Source organism: Pteropus alecto, unplaced genomic scaffold (genome assembly GCF_000325575.1).
Source record: "Pteropus alecto unplaced genomic scaffold, ASM32557v1 scaffold12, whole genome shotgun sequence".
NCBI classification, from domain to species: Eukaryota; Metazoa; Chordata; class Mammalia; order Chiroptera; family Pteropodidae; genus Pteropus; species Pteropus alecto.
This window is the reverse complement of record NW_006432669.1, coordinates 12,352,626-12,371,906: the sequence shown is the minus strand read 5'-3', so window position 1 is coordinate 12,371,906 and position 19,281 is coordinate 12,352,626. Positions and strand designations below refer to the sequence as shown.

Genomic DNA, 19,281 nt, shown 5'->3' with positions numbered 1-19,281 from the left:
CAGATAGAATTGCAGGAGGGATCGCAGATTCAAGCTGTGTCCTCGAGTTTATTTAGAACACACTATTTATAACATTACAATAAGAAAGACAGTAGTCAAGAACCAAGGTTAGCCAGATTACTATATCTAGTAGAACAATGAGATTCTCACAACTCAGAACTCTCTGCTAAACTGTAGCAAGGAATTTGCAGTGATTGCTATGTGAACATTTACCTCCCGGTTTTTCCCAGCGCTTTACAATCTCAACTTCTTACATTGTTGCCAAGTACACAAATATCCTTGTTCCTTGTTATACGATTTCACATGTCCATAAGTGACTCCCCACAATCAGGGCAGACTTTGATACAGAACCAGAGTCTTTTCCCTGGCCAGGACTAGACTTAGAGCCAGAGAATGCATAGGACCCCCTCTACACAGTCACAGGGGAACCAAACGTGGCAACTTCATCCAAGGATATAGAGATTTTAAATCTCCAAACAGGAATTAGACCCACAGAGATGCTAGAGTTACCAGGTTATTTCCACCCATTCTTAAAATGAATAGACTACATTTGAGGACTCTGTTGGCCTTAATACAATTTGAAAATTGCTAGGTACCTTGAGTTCTTCTGAAGATCTCTAAAGACCAATGAAAATGCTGTGTTGACTTTATAAGTTCCAAACCTCATAAATACAATACCAAAAAAAAAGGGCTAGAAAAACCGTTAAGATCATGTACATTTCATTTAATTTATATAATTAGATCATTCTGCTTAAGTCTTTTTTAGTCTGTTAACTATTGATTCCTATTAACTATAACTCCTTGACTACTTTGTGGGGGAAAGCCTGTACATTTTGAAAATAAATACCAGATGCAGAAGTGAACAGGATAAATATCCATGATAGAAAGGTTTACATGTACGGTGATCCATGTTCAGTTTTCAGTGGGTTACATTAATATCCTAGGGGAACTGACTGTGAGGCAAACCGTTTGGATTCAGACTTCTTGATGATGACCTCCTAGGCTTCGCTCTGATGTGCTGGCAGTGAAAATCTGGAGGAGGAGCTGTATCAGACTTGAATCCCATATTTAAGCTCCTTGGTAAAAGCTGAAAGCAGACGTTTCTCACATAAAGTTACGATGCTACAAAACTCTGTGCTTCAAGGATTTTGATTTGTCTTGACATTTGACAATATGGAGCTTTTAAAACCGGCTGTTCACTGGACCTTAAGCTACGCTTCAGAAAATAAAGCAGAATCTCAAGGATATCACTCCAGTGTGAACTAGATTTTGCAGGAAAAAAAAAAATGCTTTCGTTCCCCCTTGTTTTATTTTATGATAAAATAGCCTTTTAAAGTATTTAGGAACTTAGGTTATTCTTGGAATTTCATAAATATGTATATATTATTTTACTCTATTTCTCAGCGCTAAATGCCAGGTCCATTTAGTAAAGAGTGGCTCATTCATTTTCCCCTAAGATTTACATATTTTCTGCTTTAATAATCAGTGCATACACTTTTCAGATGAAAAGCCACTAAGGATTTATTCTAGTTCTTTTTGGTGGAATCCATCAACATTAGTGCCATTTACTTTTTGCTGTTATTTTATTGGGAATTATGTAACAGTATCATCTAATAAGTATAGAAAAGAGGAATTTCTGAAGTAAAAAAAATATATTCAACTCACTTATTCACTCAGTCAATAAATATTTTCGACTTGCTCATTTGATAGCAAGGCATGACTCCAATAGAAGCCTACAGAATGTTATGGAAATTAGTATATATTTTTAGCACAATTTTAATGAGTAGAAAAGAACTAATTTATATGCTTTAGAAGGTAAGGTGAAAGTCACAGATAAGCATTCTGTTCTGATATCTTTTCTACTGGGGTGATTATATTGTCAGTTTCAAAATACCATAATGCCCAAAAATTACCTGACAAGGGTTTTGCCTCATTTATATTTTTGCCTTTGGCAAGCACTTAGGCTGGCGATAAGGGAGAAACAAGGAGAAAGACAGATCCTTTTTCATGTTCCTCTCATTCCATTCGACTACAGCTGCTGAATCCCAGCCCTACCTTAAGTACACTACTTGGAGTTCTCATCTTTCCACCTGAACCACTTATTTAACCTCTGTGCTTTAGTTTCACCATCTGTAAATAAAGAGACTAATTTTAACTACCACGTAGTTAACATTTTATAAGCTTTTAAACGAAATATATGTAAAATGCTTATTATGGTGTCTGGTCCATGGTAGTAAATAAAATGTTAACTGTCATTTCTCAAATTGGTGTTTCTGGGTATATATGGTGAGTGGGTATATGTTTTACATGCATGTGCTTGTATGTGCATGCATTTGTACATATATAAATATTGTGTAGCCAGTGCTTATTAGGAAAAAAAATGCTCACTTGCTTGGATTCATTTTTTCAGGTTATTAGAATTACATTGTATACCAGAGAAAGACTGAACAAAGAGAGGTAAGAGTAGGGTACAAGAGAGAGAGCCCCCTGAAATACATTATTTGTATCATCTTCAATAGGTCCTCATGGATCCTCATTCTTGAAGATGGGTCCATAGTCCGTCTTCATGGATTACTTTTATCTGAATAACCTGAGTTACAATATGACATTTATAAAGTTGACAGTGTTTCTTTAAGTAACATTGACTTGTGCAATGTCAATGACCAACTGAACTTAAAATGTTTATTTTTTATATTCTGATATGACATCCTTAATTCTTTTCCCTCTATATTCAGAGAACATTTTCTTTTAGTGTTGTATCAAATTCTGTAACAGTTAGAGGGCTAAAATAATTTGGATTGCCAAGCAGAAATCAAAATTAATAAAGTGTCTTGCTGAAGTTTTCAAAGTATTTTAGGGCTGTTATTTTTATCCCTGTTGATTTTTGTTTTATTTCTTTATTATTTCTTACTTATCTATCTATCTATCTATTTATTCATTCATTCATTCATTCATTCAATTAGAGTTGACATTCAATATTTTTCCATATAAATTTCAGGTGGTTAAACATTTTATATAATTTATGAAGTGATCTTGCAATTAGTCTAGTACCTATCCACCTGGCAGGGCTGGGTGAAAAAGGTGAAGAGATTAAGATTGGTAGTTATAAAATAGTCATAGGGATGTGAAGTACCACATAGGGAGGAAAGTCCCTATTGATTTTTAATTTTTTAAAGAATATTGGCAATTGCTAAGAGATTAATGTTTTTGATTTTTATAATACCAAATGTTATGGACTGAATGTTTGCATCCTCCCAAAATTCATTTGTTGAAACCCCAAGTCCTACTGTGATGGTATTTGGTGGTGCACCCTTTGGTGGTAATTAGGTTTAGGTGAGATTATAAGGAAGGGTTTCCCTGATGGGATCGGCGTCCTTATCAGAAGAGGAAGAGACCAGAGTTCTCTCTCTGTCATTTGAGGACACAGGTAGAAGGTGGCCATCTGCAAGCCAGACAGGTAGCTCTCATCAGTGACCCAAACTGAATTGGATTTCCCAGCCTCTAAAACTGTGAGAGACAAATTCCTGTTTTAAGCCACCGATCCATGGTATTTTGTTATAGTAGGCTGAATGCACTAAGACACCATGGAAAGTATGTCAATTCTAAAAACAGTCTGGAAATTTATGATACAAATCTCTAGCAAGTTTTCTTAGTATATTAGGTTCGTGTTGCTAGAATTTCCTTTATCTATGAGGATAAATGTTACTCTATGATGTAAGTGAAAGATTTTTCACTGGTCTTATGGAGTTTATGTCTTTCTTTTGTGTATCAATAAACTGTAAGGAAGTTAAGTTCTGAGCTCAAACTGTGTGTTTGCTCCTGTCACTAACACTTTTATCAAAATAGTATATGAAACTATCTTTTAGTTTGTGTACATTTTGCAATTTTAAGTTTTACTACTTAGTTAATTATTTACTCCATATGTTTATTTAAAAAACTTGACCTAAAAATATCAACTTTTCTCTCTTAAAAAATTGTCACTAACTAATCATTTATTTTACCCTGAGGTCATTTAGCAGAGGATTTCTGGCAAGCTTTTGAATATGAATTTGTCAGTTATGTTCCCATCAAGTTTTATAATACCCAGGTATTGGATGAGTTTCTTAAAATAGAAATTGATCTAGACAGGAGACCTCTCCTTTATTTGATAGGATAGCCTGAATGCAATCTGCACATCTTACTGAATTCGATTGTTTATATTGCCTTTTTCACCAAACCTTTAATTAATGCTGTTATGTAGGAGAAATGCCATACGATTATCTTCCCACTACTTACCAATTAACAACAGTGATTTAAAAAGTGCAAATTCCTTAAAGCAAAATGGAACTAAAGGAATGGAATTGACATTTACTAAATACAAACTGTGTTCCAGACACAGTGCTAGGTGCATTAATAGTGATATCTTATTATCCAGAAGAACCCTGTGAGGTAGGTGCTGTTATATACCTTTCAAAGATGTGTTCAGTAAGAGGCAGAGATGTTTTTTGAATTTAGTTCTGATTCAGCTAAAAGCTCATAAAATGTAAAGCAAACTGTATGTTTGCTCTTGTCACTAACACCTTTATCAGAAGAGTATGTGAAACTAACTTTTATTTTGTACACCTTTCAAAACAGTGTTTGAAATCATTCATGTATCAGATAGCTAATGTTCCCAATTCGTTATATTTAGAACTAAGACCAAAGATTGTTCTAGCATTTATGCATGCAGACTTCATAAATTGGTATCCTGTATCCAATAACTTTGACAATCACCAGGCAAATTGCATACTTTTAAAATGAGAACAATGGTATGTCACAGGTTTGTTCAGAGAGTGAAAAGAGCTAATAGCGAAAGACCTCTATTATGAACAAGAGGCCCTTGACATAATAGTTGGAGATGGTTTGAATTTTTAAGTTACAATTTGAATTTTAGCCTAGAGTTAAGGATATAAGAGGGTCCCTTTTTAAAGGCATTTAACAAATCTGCACTAGTTTTTAATATGTGTTGGACTTCATAAAGACTTGTTATCTTTGGCTCCAGGAGGCTAAAGAGGATTTTTATGCAGAAATTAAAAAAAGAATTTTAGCTCAGTGTAAGATCCTTATGAAAATCAGCATCCTAACAATGAAATAAATTGTCTGCAGCCGTATGCTCTGATCACTGGAGTGATTCAAACATAAACCACAATTTTTTAGTGGGATAAAAGAAATTCTCAAAAGGTCACTTCATTCTATGAGATTCTAAGATTCTAAATACTGAATGTTGGAGCTATATGTAGTTTGTTGGGAAAATGTTCTCAAAGTGCAAATCATCCCTGCTGAATACTTAATAGGTTATTCATATGTGACGAATTTGAAATGATTTGGGTTTATTTATTTTTGTAAACATCTTTTAAAGTGGAACAGTGATAATTTAACTTTGTCTTAAATTCAAGTATTTGGTTGTAAATGTTTATACATTTTGATGCATTTTTCAGACTTTGAAATGCTTAACATGACTTTGAGTAAGCTGGAAAACTGTAAAAAAATTAGCTAACGCAAAATTCTTATGAGACTGCTCATGGAGTTTGTGTGTGTGTGTGTGTGTGTGTGTGTGTGTGAGTGCATGCGTGCACATGTGCGTATCCGTATGTTGGAATCTATGAAAGCTGCCTATTAAGATAATGCTGTTCTTAAGATAGTCCGAAGCAATATTTTTAATTTTATATTTTCTTTTGATACTTAAAGTTTAATATTATATAGATTATTTTTCTGCTGTCATAAAAAAATAACTTTGTGCCTCTCCCTTTTCCACTTACCAAATGCCATTACTAGTGTCACTGACTCATAAACAATAAGGCGTATTTCAGCCCTTAGATTAAAAAAGGTCCTTTGTTCTATGGCCATGCTACCTTGAATGTGCCCGATCTTGTTTGATCTTGGAAGCTAAGCAGAGTTGGGCCTGGTTGGTACTTGGATGGGAGACCACCTAGGAACACAAGGTGCTGTAGGCATTAAAAAAAATTTTTAAATAAAAATAAATAAATAAAGTCCTTTGACCATCTGGAAGAGGCCAGATGAGGACTGTTGAGGTTGCATTGACAATGCAATGACAGTTAAGTGTAGGGGGAAAGGTATTAGATATTAAGCCTGAAAAGCTAATTTTAATTGTCTGTGTTACTTAAGTTATATAATCTATCTGTGCCTAAATTCTACTTCTGTAAAATGAAAAAAATAGTATTCATCTCATATTTTTGTTGCAATTGAAAGACCAAAGCTAGAGAGAGTGTCTGGGAAATTTGTCATGAAGGGAGGGAAAGGAATTATCTTAGTTCATTCAGGCTGCTATAACAAAAGTACCATAAAATAGATGGCTGATAAACAAACAACAGAAATTTACTTCTCACAGTTCTGGAAGCTGGAATATTCAAGATCAAAGTGTCAGCAGATTCAGTGTCTAGTGAGGACCCACTTCCTACTTCACAGATGGCTGTTTTCTTGCTATGTCCTCTCATGGTGTAAGGGACAAGGAACGCTCTTTTTTATAAGGACGCTAATCTCATTCATGAGGGTGGAGCCCTTCCAAATGTCTCACATCCAAATATCATAACACTGGGAATTAGATTTCAACATATGAATTTGGGGGTACACAAACATTCAGTCTATAGTACGAGCTGATATTTGTTGAGTGCCTAATATGTGTCAGGTACCATGCTAAATTCTTTATATATGTTTATTGATTTATTTTATCTTCAGCAAAAAATTGTTGATTAGCTTCTGTGTTCTAAGTCCTAAGCTAGGCATTGGGCATAATGGTGTATAAGAGAGGCATGGTCTGTATTCTTAGATTCTTATAATTGCACATTGGAGATAGACATTAAGCAAGTAATTACATAGTCAGTTAATAATTAATTAAAATTACTATTATCACTAGAGAGATAGAAAATTATCTTCTTTAATCTTTTCAGTAACTTTTCAAAATAGATATTATCTTTCTTTCACAGTAAAAAAATGAAACTTAAAAAGAGTTAAGCAACTCGTTTGAGGTTACAAAGCTGCTAGGTAATAGATTTAGCATTGCTCAGGTTTTTTCCATTCCAGAAGTATGATCTGGGAGGTCTCATGACTGCATGATCTTAAGGAGGTCCACAACTTGACCAACCACTTTCACCCATTTAGACCTTAAATAAATGCTTCTTGAACACTTACCATATGTCAGGCACCACACCGAGTAGTGAAGAAGTCATGACATCTGCCTTCATGGAGTTCACAGTCTAATGAGAAAGAGAGTAAATAATCAAGACTCACAAAAATATGTAATTATAAATCACAATGAGAATGACTAAGAAAAATTACATGGTGTTATGAGAAAGTGTAATAGAGACACCTGTTTTAGTCTAGGAGTTCAGAACGGCATTTTTTTTTAAATTGAGAAATAAAGGATGAGTTGGAGTTAACCAGGTAGAAGGGATGGTGAGAGGAGAGGATTTTATGCATTGGGCTCAGAATATGTAAAGGCTCTGAGTCAGAAAGGAACGTGATGAATAACTAAAAGTGGAACAACTAAATGAAAATCAGTGTAGTGAAACATGACTAGAGAAGAATAGTACGAGATAAAGATCCGGAAGTAGTTAGGCGCTAGAACCTGTAGATATTCTAGCCATTTCAAGGATTTGGGTCTTAATCATAGGAGTGATTCAGCTGAAGACTTTTTAAAAATTAATTATTTATTTATTTAATTTTAATTTTTTTTTTTTTTTTTAGGTGAGGCAACCCTTGGTTGACCTCCCAGATTGCAAGGACCTTGTCAGCTTACACTACCTTATTTTTTATTTTTTAAATTTTTTATGCCTACTGCACCTGGTCTTCCTAGGTGGTCTCCCATCCAAGTACTAATCAGGCCTGAGCCTGCTTAGCTTCCAAGATCAAATGGGATCGGGCTTGTTCAGGGTAGCATGGTGGTAGACTCCAGCTGAAGATTTTGAATAGAGGTGTGGTACAAGTAGATTTGCTTTATAGAAATCACTTAAACAGTAGTGTAGGGTATAGATTTAAAGGTGAAAGCATGGTTTTTAGACAAAAGTAGAACATAAGGATATTATTGCCATGATTTAAGGGAGAGATAGTGGTAGCATTAACTGGGCTGGCAAGGTATGTACAAGGCTTAAATCTATGAGAGACTTGAGCCAGTGTTGGAACCCTGAAGGAAATGGTCAGTTTTGTCTACTTAATGGAAATACTTCCATTCTATTGTTCATGCAAATCACCTGATCACTGGAGTTTGTTCTTATTTTGGCATTATGTAGGCTTAATCTGAGTAGATAGAATAGACATATTTTGGAGACATGTAACAATGACTTTGATTTTGAAAGATAATTTACACATTATCTACACATCAACTCAGCTTTTGATAAAGATGTTTATAATACAATTTGACTCAGTCATAATTCTCTTAGTGTCTACTATGCTAGCACTGCACTAGCCCCAGCAGGACTTAAAAAAGATAACTAAGATATTATCCTTGCCTTCAAAGTTAAGTGACTTAGCACTTTAGACAGGATGATAGTAAAGAAAGTATGAAAACAAATTATTGCAGAATAAGAGATGCAGAAGTCAAGTTTTATTTGGTTTCTAAAAGAAGCAAAGATATTTCCTACTAAAGGTTTGGGAATGCTTTCGGAAAAGATATGCAATGAAAGATAGATATGGAAGCATGTGACAAATTTGACTCGTGGAAGAGGGGTTGGGGAAGCCTTGTTTTCTAAACTCTATTTAATTTGGGGGTATAAAGGGAAGTAATTTCTTTTACTTTCATACAGAGTATTTTCACTGCTCTAAAAATCCTCTGTGCTCCACCTGTTCATTCCTTTACCCACCCCCACCGCTGACCCCCTCAATTGTAGGTAAGCACTAGTCTTTTTATTGTCTCCGCAGTGTTACTTTTTTTCAGAATTTCTTTCATAGATAATAGATCTTTGGTATTGTATCTTAAGAGGCATCACCATACCCAAGGTCACTTATTTTTCTTTTATGTTATCTTTCAGGAGTTTTACAGTTTTCCATTTTCCATTTAGATTCTGTGACCCATTTTGAGTTGATTTTTGTGAAGGGTATAGAGTCTGTGTCTACATTCTTTTTTTTTTTTTTTTTTGCATGTGGCCGTCCAGTAGTTCCAGAATCATTTGTTCATTTGTTGAATAGACTGTCTTTGCTCCACATGTTGCCTTTTCTCCTTTGTCAAAGATCAATTGACTGTATTTATGGGGGTCTATTTCTGGGATCTGTATTCTGTTCCACTGATCTATTTGTCTATTCTTTCACCAATATCACGCTGTCTTGATTACTATAGCTTTATAGTAAATCTTAAACTATTCAGTGTCATGACATCACCTAATGTTATTTAGCACTCATTATGTCTTTACTGAAAAATATAGCAGACGTATCATTCCCTGGGAACATGTTTAAAGTTCTAAGTCAGAAATCCCTGGAAAATTTTTTGTGAAAATAAAAGACTCAATAATTGTTTTTATAAAGATTGAATGAATGGATTCCAGGTAGAGCAATGATTTTGAGTATAAACATAGTGGTGGGAGGTACAGAAAGTTTGCAAAGAACATCGAGTTATTTTGATTGGAGCATGGAATAAATTACAGTGATAGTGGTAGATGAAAGTGAAAAATCGGAGCCTTATTATTAAGGATCTTAGAGGACAGGTTATTGTACAGCAAAAAAAGAAAAAAAAAAATCAGTTCCCACATCTAACTTAAGAATTTAGAAAGAAATTTTGACTGAGTATTTTAATATATTTTCTTTGCTGACATGCTTCAGTATTCAATAACCTTTATGATAAATAACCTGGGGCCTAGCAACTATATTTTCTACATGATTGAGATTCCTGGGCAGGAGCTGGAATTTACATTGATAGATCTACTGAGAGTTTTATCAGGAGAAGAGCTTTCTTTGATAGGAAGTCATTTGGAATCTATTTTCCCTCATTTGGGAATAGTTCTCAGGCCAAATAACTCTTCTATTTATATCGATGACCTCCTTTTCAATTCTGTATTAGCTGAGCACTGTAGAGACATTCTTAAAAGAAGTAGTATTTGGGTCAGAAACATCAACCAAAATGAATGTAATTAGATAGATTTTTTTTTTTTTTTTAAGGAACGAAGGGATATTTTTGGAAGTAGCTTTATTAGTAAATTCTTAAAGTTATTTCCATTTGAATTGCTAAACCATTATGTACTATTCACTTGAATGTATTTAATTGAACTCAACAAACTTTCTTCAGATCACTGAATACCTACTCTGCCAGATGATTCTCAGCATTTAGTGAGGGGAGGGGCTAGGGGTTGTGGTCTAAAATTCTGACAAATAAGAAGGAAATGTCTGGAGAAGTTTATTGCCCCCATTGGTAGGGTGGAAGAGAGAAAAGGAGTATATGGGAATGACTGGGATTCAGGGTAGAGGAACTTTTCTCCTTTCTGAAAGTTCATTGGCTCTTAAGAAAAGATGAATATCTGGGTGAATATTATAACATTTTTAACTAACATCATATACCAGAAGTCTTCAAACTTTGAGAATCACAAAATACACCTAAGAGCATGTGAAAATGCATATAGCTGGGCCTTATACCTAGATTTTAATTTAGTAGATCCAGGTGGGGCCTGCAGATCTAATTTGTAACAAGTACCTTCTGAGTAATTCTTATGCAGGTGGTCCTGAGTTTTGCATTTGAAAAACTTGCTTAGGGGACAATTTGAACTCCTAAGTGAAGAAATTAGATACAATTTAAAACATTTAATAAAATCCTTATTAAGCATTTTGACCTGTGACCCCCTCCTTAGATTTAGGTGGCAGGGATGTGGCAATTTTCAAGCTGCTCCATCCTGCCAGTCATCACCTGTGATGCCTCACTTTTCTCTGCTTTCAGGAAGAAGGCCCCTCCACCACACCCTGGTAGGGGAGGAATGCCCTACAGACATGTGGTTCACAGTAGAGTAGAGGTCTCAAGCAATAGCTTGTGTGGTGGTTTGGCTAAAAAGGTGATGACAGAGGAATATGCCATCTTTGGCAGCAGAAGAGCTGAGGAAAGTAATGGAAGTGGTGGATGAAAAGCAGGTGGAGAAACAGGAATGCTGGCGAAGGAAAAAGTGGAGGAGAAGGAAGTAGAGGAGAAGGTGATGAAGTGATGTTCATGGGGAGAGGCATAGAGGTTGTGAAGAAAAATAAAGTGTTAGAGGTAAAGCAGGTGGTAAGGCCCTGGCCCCTAAATACGATCTCTTCAAACTTTCTTGAGTCTGGAATTGGAGACAGTGACTGCTCAGGCTGACAGGGTCTTCCTCCAGCAGGAGCCCAAGTTTGGGTAAATGCCATGGCGCTTGAGTGCGGGTACAAGATTCATCACTCAAAGTATACCCACATTCTGAGACACTACTTTTTGGAGTAATCCTACCCAACAGCCATGCCTAAAAGCCACAATGCAGATTTCCTGAGGTTCATATCAGTTAAAAGTGAAAGAGTTCAGAAATCCCAGGACAGGATACAAGTTCAAGGTCTTTTTAAAAACAAACTCCTATTGCAGAAACAAGGCAATCATTAAAGACTATAAGGTCAGATATTCTGGACAAGTAGCATTTCTTCCCAGTCTGAAGATATGACCAGGACCCCATGCTCTAAGTCCTTTATCTGCAAGAGCAGGACATCACCTGTAGCTCAGATTACGGCCTTCTAGAATCTGACGAGATTTGCTGTTATTATTAAAGGGAATCTGTGGCCCAACTCCTGCAATGCTACCTGCTATGTGAAGGGAAATCAGACTACTTTCAGCAGGGAGGCTTATGGAGATACTCAAGCCATCAGGGGAGTAATGTGGTTAACTCTACCTTTGGAGATTATTCCTGCTCCAGATTACCTGCCATCAGTTGTTGGACCTGTGCTTGGCCAACAGCGGTGTGTGTGTGTGGGCTTTCCTGCACCTTGGCTCTTCTGGACCTTCAGTACTCTCGACTTCAAGAATGTAGCCTTTATAGCATGACCATCACTTTGTTCAAGTCAAGAAAATGATGCTGAAGACTGCACTGCCTTTGTCTGCATTGCTTGAACCTTTGTCTGTGTCAGGTCCTTCCTACTTGCTTTTGATGTAGGAACTTCAGTTATATTTGAAGAAGATCAGTATATCTTCAAAAACCACAACATTAAGAACAACTAAAAGCTGAGTTCACACTTGCTATCTATGGCAAGTTACTCATCTTCAAGTATGTCTAGTGGACATTCCATGGCCCTAAGTTCTCTGCTTAGCTACCACCACCTGCTTTTCATCTTTGGCCAGTACCTATTTCATCCACCTTGCTAAGTATCAGGCAAAAGAGACATTAACAGTGGAGAGCTACTGAGCCTGGGTGAAGTGAAGGAAAAAAAGTTAAGGTGCCCCTAAATCTACCCAAGTCCGGTTTTTCCTGTTCTGCTATTGATAAGCCTTCATGAAGGTCTGTGCCCTGGTTTCTAGTCAATGAGGACCTGCAGAACTGCTGTGAACTCAGGCCCCTCTAACCATCAGAGAAGTCCTACCCAGGACTTTCCTTGTCACTTAGGAACCATACCTAATGATAGGTGATTGGACCGGCAGGTGTGGCTCCATCCTCACAGCAAGGATAAATATGGTATCCTTTCTGATAATCAAGTGTCTTACAGCCAGAGAGCCCAGAAATTATGTGGCATGTTTGCCAGCCACCTTTTACTCACTTGATTGTGACCAGGTGACCAAGTGCTCTGTGAGAAGGTAGGAGATAAAAAGAGATATTTTTCATCTTTGGGCTTCATCTGTCTGCCTATATCTCATTCCAACACCTCTGCTCTCCTCCCTCCCTTCATCCCTGTCCCCTCTTTCTGTTTCTAAAAGCACTAGAACCCCAAACCAGAAAGCAAACAAATAGAAAAGCAGACTTTTAAATTTACTTCTCGTCTTGATAATATCCAGAGGGAGAGAGGGAAGCTATCCAGTGAGATAGACTTGCCAGAGTTTTCTGACCCTCTCCTCTTATGCCCCCATCCCCCAAACTCTCTTTCACAAGTCTCAGAAAGTTTAAAGGAAGACAGACCTAGGACTTTAGGGCTGACGTAGGTTTGGGTCCCATGGACTGGGTTATGAATTGTCCTATAGTATGCAGTGTTCTATTAGGTTAATCCCAGCCCCAATATTACCACCACCATCCCCGAAAACACACACTTCTTCCTCTCCACTAAGCCCAAATTTCAGAGAAACCTCCTAGATATTTCTTAAGCATAACATTCTGGAGAAGAATGTTATGAAAATGAGATTTTATTAGGAGTTAAAATAAATTATTTTAAATGATTAAGATAAAGCAAACAAAAAAGTCTAAGAAGTTTATTTATACCACCTTTATTCCTGAAATAATATGAAGATTTTGATTATACAGTGTTGAGAAGAAGATACACAAGATAGGTGAATTCTTTAATTGATCAAAGCAGCTATAATAACAATATGTGGGACAACAGTTATACACAATATTTTTAGTACTTAAACCTCCTCTTCTACATTCATAAAAGTATATAAGGTTTTCAGACATTTGCATAAGCACTATCTTTTCCATCTTTATGCCTAATCTAGCCATTTTTTAAAAATTTAATGTCATTCAAGCACAGGTTGGAGATGCTGAAGAGAGATAAGATGAACTATTTTCGATGGTGTCTGTTGTGTTTAAAATTCTATTTAAAAAATACTGAGATAATTATAAAGGAATTCAAAACCCGGTTGACTTTATGGACAGTTTTTTTTTTTTTTTGGTAGTATGTTTATGATGGCCACTTGTCTAACTATTGTTTAACTCAAGGAAACATCCTCAAGAGTAATTATAATTGATATGTAATGCTTTCATTTCACAGCTCCCTATGAGGCAAAGTCAACTAATTATTTTAAAGAGAATCCACTAAGATGGTCATATCTACTTAATTCTGCTAAACTTGTATAGACCGGATATAGATGAGTGGAGAAGAGAGAAGAATGGAGCTTTAATGGAAAGTTGCATTACTAAGGTGGTAGCATTTCTGCCGAGATTTTCAGGTTAAGATGCTGACTGCATCTGCAAGGAAAGTAAAAAAACATCACACAGACATATTGCTTGCACTTTACATACATCAGGGTATTTGAAAATTTTTAAGCGATTACCTATTCATTCACACACTCACTAACGCTATTTGCCAAATATTTCTGCCTCCTCTCTGGGCACCTGGTTGGTTGCATTTTACCATCTCTTTTATGTTAAGCATGACCATGTGACTTGCTTTGGTGAAAGAATCTTGACAGGAAATTATCAACGTCACATCTGGGAGAAAGCCGTAAGCGCTAGCGTGTAATTTGTCAGATCTTTACTCTGCCATTACACCCAGCTCTAGGTGAGGAGGTTCTATTAGCCTCATTCCTAGAGTGAAGAGGCATGGCACAGCGTTTCTCTCCTCCACCCCAAATCCACACGAATATGTAGCATGAATCAGAAATAAACCTTTGTTGTTTTAGGGCATTAAGATTTGGAGGTTATATAGCTGCTGCAGCATAATCTAGCCTACCATGACAGAAGCAACAACTTTTAGATTTTTTCTGTATGTTGAGTGTTTATGAATAATTGTGAGAATTTCACATCTTAATATGGGCCATTGTTTTTTGATGTCTATTTCTTGACTCTTTTTTGATTCTGTTATTTCCAATAGTTAATTTGACTTCAAATATTTGGAAACTCAATGCTATAAAGTCTTACATGATCATGTATGGATTTTAATATTACTTTGTTATATTGTACACATTTTTATTTTACACTTCATTGAAGTTATGTATTTTATCAATCAGTAACATATTGGTCCATCTTCTCCATATATTATATTACATAGTCTTATGGAGAAAGTGCAACATGTAATTAATCTTTATTCTTTTGGTGCAATTTCTAGAAATATGCATTTAATGTAACTCAATAAACTTTTGCTGAAAAGATACTGGAGATACTGCTGCTGAGGAGGAGGATGACCATAGGGATTTCGAGAAGAGATCATGGTCCAGGAGCATGCATGTTCAGAGTGACTGTGAAACAATTCAATTGATATGAATAGTTTACTGCCTATGTGTCTTACTATCTAAAATTAGAAGTTAGTTTCAAATACATAGCTAACAGTATTTTATATTTTAAAATTATACAGAAATACAAAAGGATGAGATAAATATGAGAATCAGCAAAGGATTTTGTGTTTCCAGGGGAGAAATGGTAAATGGCCACATATTATATCTTTATTATTTGCTGGGTGTCTTTCTCAGTGGGGATTCTTTGAGGGAAGTATATTTTAGTACTTAGAATGAAACCTTTGCCAACTCATATGTCACTGCCTTTCTGTTCTCACCAAATGATTTCATTTCCATTTTTTTTGGCATCAGAAAACAGGGCTTAAAGTGAAATTTTTGAACGTCATTATGGTCTGAGGTATTGAAATCACCGTTGATGCATATTTCCTGATGAGATTCTAATAAGTGAGGGATAATTCTGGCATTCCTCATCCCATGAACTTCTTAAGTATTCTCATCATATTCTCCATATTAGTGCTTACTGAATTTAATGCAATACATCTTTTAATACTATAATGTTAGAATGAATTCACATGAAATTTAGTTATAGCAATTAAATCTTAATTAATAGAATATCTTATAATTCTTCATATATTTATAATAAAAGCATCTCCAGTGATTTAGAGGCAATTTTTTCCTTCACGGATTTACATGACACATAGATCTACATGCTGATCCTGAAACAAATGGTAAAAATGAGCAAATGATAGAATTGTAATCATAGTAAACGTGGTGGATTTATTTATTCATTTGGTAGATATTTATTAAATGCTGATCCTGAAACAAATGGTAAAAATAAAAAATATTTATTAAATGCTGATCCTGAAACAAATGGTAAAAATGAGCAAATGATAGAATTGTAATCATAGTAAACGTGGTGGATTTATTTATTCATTTGGTAGATATTTATTAAATATCTATATTTTAGACACTATGATAAGCCCTATGAATATAGAGGTGAAAAATACATGGTCTCATTTTTAAAGAGCTCAAATCATAGCTGGGGATACATATTGATTATACATAGATACATATTGATTTTAGCTTATGATGAAGCTATATAGCAAAGAGATCTGGAAAGTGCTGCTGAAACAGAATAGAAGAGAAGATTAGTTCGAAGAACTAATGAAAGGGTCATGGAGGGCTTCAGAGAACAGGTAATATTGAAATTGAGCATTTTATACAGTATTTCATCACTTTGCTCTAATTAAAATATTAGAACTCTAGAGGATTTTACCATCATATTTACTTTGAATAACTAGTGAACTTTTCTCTGAAAATAAGTTAAGCTTAACTTTTATGCCATATTTATGCTTTGGGAAGTCGGGGGTTTTGACTTGAGATAATTATTTAAAATACTGAACAAAAGCAATAGCCATTCAGAATGGATGCTGACCATAGAGTTAGAACAGGGTGAGAAAGACTTTGACAGTGCCCATTAACTTTTTAATTATAGGATTATGGATAGGTTTTTGCACATCAATTTCTCATCTGTCAAATATAACCCATATTGAAGTTTTGAAGGAGACAACAGAGTGGCTTTGAACAAAGTCATTAGTTAGAAACTGTCCAAGTAAAATACTGACAATTCTATTTTCACAGGAATAATTGTGTTACAGTTGTTCTTGATTTCAATGATCATCTATCGTGATAATGTTGATGAACAGCCCTGGAGTGAGATGTCAGTATTTGACTGTGGCTGTTTGCAAACTCTGCTGTGATTACACTCAGTTGTTTAATTGCTTAATTTATCGATATTTTGCTGACATGTTTTTCAGCAACATTTTGTGATTGCAGATGATCATTTCTCTTCTGGCTCTTATCATATGTTTGCATTTAATTTGTCTGATTGCTGCAGGTGGAAACAATAGGTGATGCATACTGCGTTGCTGCAGGACTCCACAGAAAAAGCCTGTGCCACGCTAAACCCATTGCTCTGATGGCCCTAAAGATGATGGAACTTTCAGAAGAGGTGCTGACACCTGATGGAAGACCAATCCAGGTAATCCTCCCAACATTCTTGAGTATAATGCATATTTAACTGAAGGGACAAAAAAAAAATCACTTCTGAATTCTATGTACTGTAACTTACAGATCTAGATAAGTCAGATGTTCAAGGAGGATGAAGAATAAGTAGAAATAACTCATATATTCCAGGAATATGGTCTAAAATATGAAAAGGTGTGAAAAGCAAATTACTATGGAGGAGAAAAGGAGCCAAAGGATTAAACCAAGTGCAAGAACTTGATGTCAGTGACCAAGTCACCAAATACAAGCAAAAATGATGGTCAGAATCAGAGTCTAAGAGATGATCCAACAAAGAAACAAAAAGGCAAAAAAAGGAGGACCTGGGCAACCTCCTGTGCATAGTGTACAGGTATTCCTCATGAAGACTCAGGCCCCAGGGTTACTTTTGTAATTTATATGTGACAGAGCTTGGAGGCTAGAGCCCAGTAACTGAGGAAACTTTAAAAATGGAAACGTAGCTTCTGGCGTGTTGTCCTTTTTCTGTACTGATGGCTCTCTGCAACATAAGATCCACCTCTGGAAAAAGATTAGGTCACGTTAGGTCACAGAACCCAATGGATTCCAGAAGTGTTGTTACTATGAGTCCTTATAAACCAGAAATCTTAACTTTGAATTTAAGCGAGCTCTTCTATAACAGTTCATTAACTATGAATTAAACAAATAGAAGGAAAAAAGTCTCAAAGTGGGAGTACATTTCTAGTTTTAGCATTATGGCAAATTAGATACCTGAGTACCCCTTCTGATTAAAATTATTAAAATGCAGTGTTAAATATTTGTTATATATTTTTTAAAGACTATTAAGCACAACACTGAACTCATAGGAAAGAGAAAAATGTGCTAATCACATTATGTGTGTAGACTGAACAAAATTTAAGTGGTGAATTTAAATTAAGTGCTCTGTCATTAGCAGTGAGAGTAGGAAACCAGGAAACACTATTTCCTGCTTGGAGGAAATCAACTTCAATCCCATCTTCAAAGAATTTCCACAGATAAAGTACTCTGGGAAATGAGCAGCTAATATTAAAAAAACAAAACAAAGTAAAACAAAAACAAAAAGACACAGACTCACATAGGAAAACAAAGTACTATGGCCAAGAGCCAGCAGAAACAGTAGACGAGGAAAACAGATCTGGAGTGTTGTCAGATATCAAAATTTTCAGACAGAATCAAAATGACAACTTTTAATATAATTAAAGAAATAAAAGAGAAGCTTTAGAATGTGAGGGAGAAACAGTAGATTTGAAAAAGAACCGGAGAACTTCTAAGCAATCAACATAATACTTAAAGAAAAAAGAACACAGTTAGATGAGTTTTAAAGCAGATTAGGCATAACTGAAACAAAACAAACAAACAAAAATTAGTACACTGAAAGCTAGGACTAAAGAAATTACCTATAACTGAGTTCAGAGAATCAAAAATGGGGAAATATGAATAAGAATGTAAAATGTAAAATGTGTAGGAGACATGAAGGAGAGAGTGAGAAGATGTAATGTGTATATTCGGTTGGGGTTCCAAATGGAGTTAATAGAGGGAATGCAGAAAGGAAAAATTTGGGGAACTATTAAAAGTATTAGTCAGTCTTCAGATTCAGTAATCCTAAAGAATTCAACAAAAGATAAATCAGGAATCCAAAACTGAACATATCTTAATGAGACTGCGGTACATCAGAGAAAAAGACTTGATAAATGACCAAGGTAACATTGATCAGTGAGGAAAGGATGGGCTAGTCGATAAATGGTTTGGGGACAATTGGTTATCCATGTGGAAAAAAATATTAGAATTGCATCTCTATTCCATGAGTCTGCACATAAAGCAATTCTAGGTGAAAGGCCATACTATAAAACTATAAATTTATAATTAGGATTTTTTGACTTAGAGAACAGTTTTTTTTCTAAACTAGTCAGGTCAAATCATAACGGAAAATGTGTATAAATTTTACTACATTTAGATGAAAACCTTCCTGTTATCAAAGAACACCTATAGAGAATAAAAAAATAGTCACAAACTAGGAGAATTTTTCATAACACATTTAACCAATAGAAGTACTTTCAGTTAACCTTATCAGTAATCAGATTAATTTATATTGATAGCACCATAATATGTCATTCCCACCTACTAGTTTGGCACAACTTTGGAAGTCTGACAGTGACACTGTTACTGATGATCTG

At 35.4% G+C, this 19,281-nt stretch overlaps 1 protein-coding gene and 2 pseudogenes across 1 annotated transcript in view; 2 read left to right on the top strand and 1 right to left on the bottom strand.

Moving 5' to 3' along the window:
* Nucleotides 1–19,281, top strand: part of GUCY1A2 (guanylate cyclase 1 soluble subunit alpha 2) — a gene marked incomplete at its 5' end in the record, with an annotated part of 119,289 nt that overhangs the window by 96,494 nt on the left and 3,514 nt on the right. The window contains one exon of the mRNA XM_025043766.1: nt 16,944–17,087. Coding sequence (XP_024899534.1) covers nt 16,944–17,087 — 144 coding nt within the window. The remainder of the gene's footprint in view (nt 1–16,943; nt 17,088–19,281) is intronic.
* On the top strand, nt 5,854–5,972 carry LOC112476226 (annotated as a pseudogene).
* Nucleotides 7,807–7,925, bottom strand: LOC112476280 (annotated as a pseudogene).